The sequence below is a fragment of the Pinus tabuliformis genome, chromosome 2_1, assembly GCF_031772625.1.
Source record: "Pinus tabuliformis cultivar Carrire ecotype Pingquan chromosome 2_1, CPIR1, whole genome shotgun sequence".
NCBI classification, from domain to species: domain Eukaryota; kingdom Viridiplantae; phylum Streptophyta; class Pinopsida; order Pinales; family Pinaceae; genus Pinus; species Pinus tabuliformis.
Window position 1 is genome coordinate 33,097,604 of NC_142299.1, and position 2,319 is coordinate 33,099,922.

At 38.0% G+C, this 2,319-nt stretch overlaps 1 protein-coding gene across 1 annotated transcript; it reads left to right on the forward strand.

Annotated features, from left to right (window-relative positions):
• The first annotated feature begins 950 nt into the window (after positions 1-950).
• On the forward strand, positions 951-1,673 carry LOC149198640 (uncharacterized). The gene has a single exon (XM_089400325.1). The coding sequence runs from the start codon at positions 999-1,001 to the stop codon at positions 1,671-1,673; it is 675 nt and encodes a 224-aa protein (XP_089256451.1). The 5' UTR covers positions 951-998.
• The last annotated feature ends 646 nt before the right edge of the window (positions 1,674-2,319 follow it).

Genomic DNA, 2,319 nt, shown 5'->3' on the forward strand with positions numbered 1-2,319 from the left:
TCAAATGTAGGTGGATAATGTTTGCTGACGTGGTGTATTTACTTCTGAGCGTGGGCGAGAAGAATCTCTAGGTGGGCAATCCCGCGTACTAATTAATGCTCGTCGGCCAAGATAATAGCCGTTACATGACGGGGTCCCCCAAAAAATTAGGTCAAGAAATTTAAAAAAGAGACGTTGTTTTAATGAGTACACTAATATTTATCAAGAATTTTGTGAGAAGTTTTTACGAAATTTTAAAAGGAGACGTTGTTTATAAGAAAAAGTCGAGGATTGTGGGATTGTCAAAAGTGGTCCGAATTTTAGTAAAAGAATTTCAAAAAATCTTGTAGAGAAAGTGTTTGAATTGTGTTTTTAATAGTGGAAATAGATTCAGCCCCATAAAAAAGTGTAAGAAACCTAAAATTTTGAATTTTAACAACTATCACTTGGATTTACAAAAATCCTGGATGGATTTTCTAAAAATATGACTAAAATTTCCACAACTTTTGGACAACTGTTCTCTCAGTGTTACTAGAATCCTTAACTTTTAACCAACTCCTGGCCTTTTAAGACTACAAGATTTCAGTAAAGTAAAGTAATGTTTAAATAATTTTTTAATAGTGTAAATGGATTTACCTGTAATTTTTTTTCTAAAATCGAAAATCATAATCTCTCTGAAACCCAAAATAATGTTTAATAGTTTTTTAATATGAAAATAAATTCGTCATTATAAAGAATCTTTGTGGACTCGAACATATAATGTAATCACGAAGCTTCACAGTGAACCGACATTTACGAAAATATCTACCAAAACCGACCCTTCCGAAAATATCTACCAAATTTTTTCAAAATCATGTAAGAATTCTCATTATTTTCTGGGCAAAAGCTTGGCCATATTTAGACTACACGTTTAAGAACACTCTGAAGGAACGACCCCGCGGACGAGTTCTTTATAGAGGCAAAGCGTTGTGCATCATTAAATTTTGTATTGAGCGACACAGTGCTTAAATTTAGACATCATGTCGGACGGAGCAGATTGCAGCAAAAGCAATAGCTGTAAGAAGACGTGGCAGATGAAGAGCGTCAGAAGATCAGCTGCAAGGCATTCACTATATGTCGGCGTAAGAAAGCGTGAGTGGGGAAGGTGGGTCACCGAAATTAGGGTTCCTGGAAAGCGGGCGAGGATCTGGCTGGGCTCTTATTCTTCCCCAGAAATGGCAGCTTGTGCACATGATGTCGCAGCTTTCGCTTTGAGGGGTCACTCCGCTATTCTCAATTTCCCCCACTTGCTTCACTACTTTCCCCGCCCTCCCACGTCTTCCTCAAAAGACATTAAAACCACTGCTGCTGCAGCAGCAGCAAAAATTAGTTTAATATTGAGCAACTTTTCATTTCAGGAGAGCAGAAACGCAATCAACGAAGGTGTCCGACATAGCGCGACAGATGAATCTTCATCCGTAGCTGAGAGTTTTAATCCAACAGCAGACTTAATGTCAAAGCAGTACGCGTGTCCCGTTCTTGCAAGGCTCTACCCTTCTGCTCCCCAGCAAATGACTGAGAATCATGAAGATCCGCTTATTATGAACTCTGTCAGTTCGCCAAAGAATATAGAATTTGATCTCCCACAGGTCGAGGAACAGATATTGATTTCCAAGGAAGGAGAAGAAATGTTACTTTGGGATTTCTCCGTGTAATATCATTTTCTATAGGTGATCATTAATAAAAGGTTCAGCGTAGTCTTCCACCCGTTGTGTTGGGGATGAATGGCATCCTTCGGTAGATTGCAGATTACAGGGATATCTAGAAATCTGACAATCAGGAATTGATTTTTATCCTGATTTTTAGTTTCCGAAATATTCCAGGAATCTGTAATGGACTAAGTTCTTCGGTCCGGTGGAAGTAGTAGTGTTGACCGATAAGGTTTCTCACAAAGCCGAAATATTCCTATGGCTTTTTATTCCTGAGAATATCCGGAAAAGGGGTCAAACAATTCACAATCGGATCCTAGATAAGGTTTATTCTCAAGCCTTCCGCCTGGCCAAGAAGGATATTTATAGGTTTTCACATAATAGAGGAAATATTTTTATGGATTTCTATGTTTAACCTAATCATTTGCAAATGTAATATGAGTGAACATTATCATATTTTGTAATAAAGATCGAGTCTACTCTTGAATTTCCCGATGTTCTTTTCTTCGAGACCTATATAGCAATGCTAAGGGAAAGACCTATATAGCAATGCTAATGCTAAGGGAATGTGTTCCAGGAACTTCATAGCTGATTACATCCTTGAAGCCTAATTTATAGATATGTTTCCTCTACTCAGTCCACTAGGAGAGGA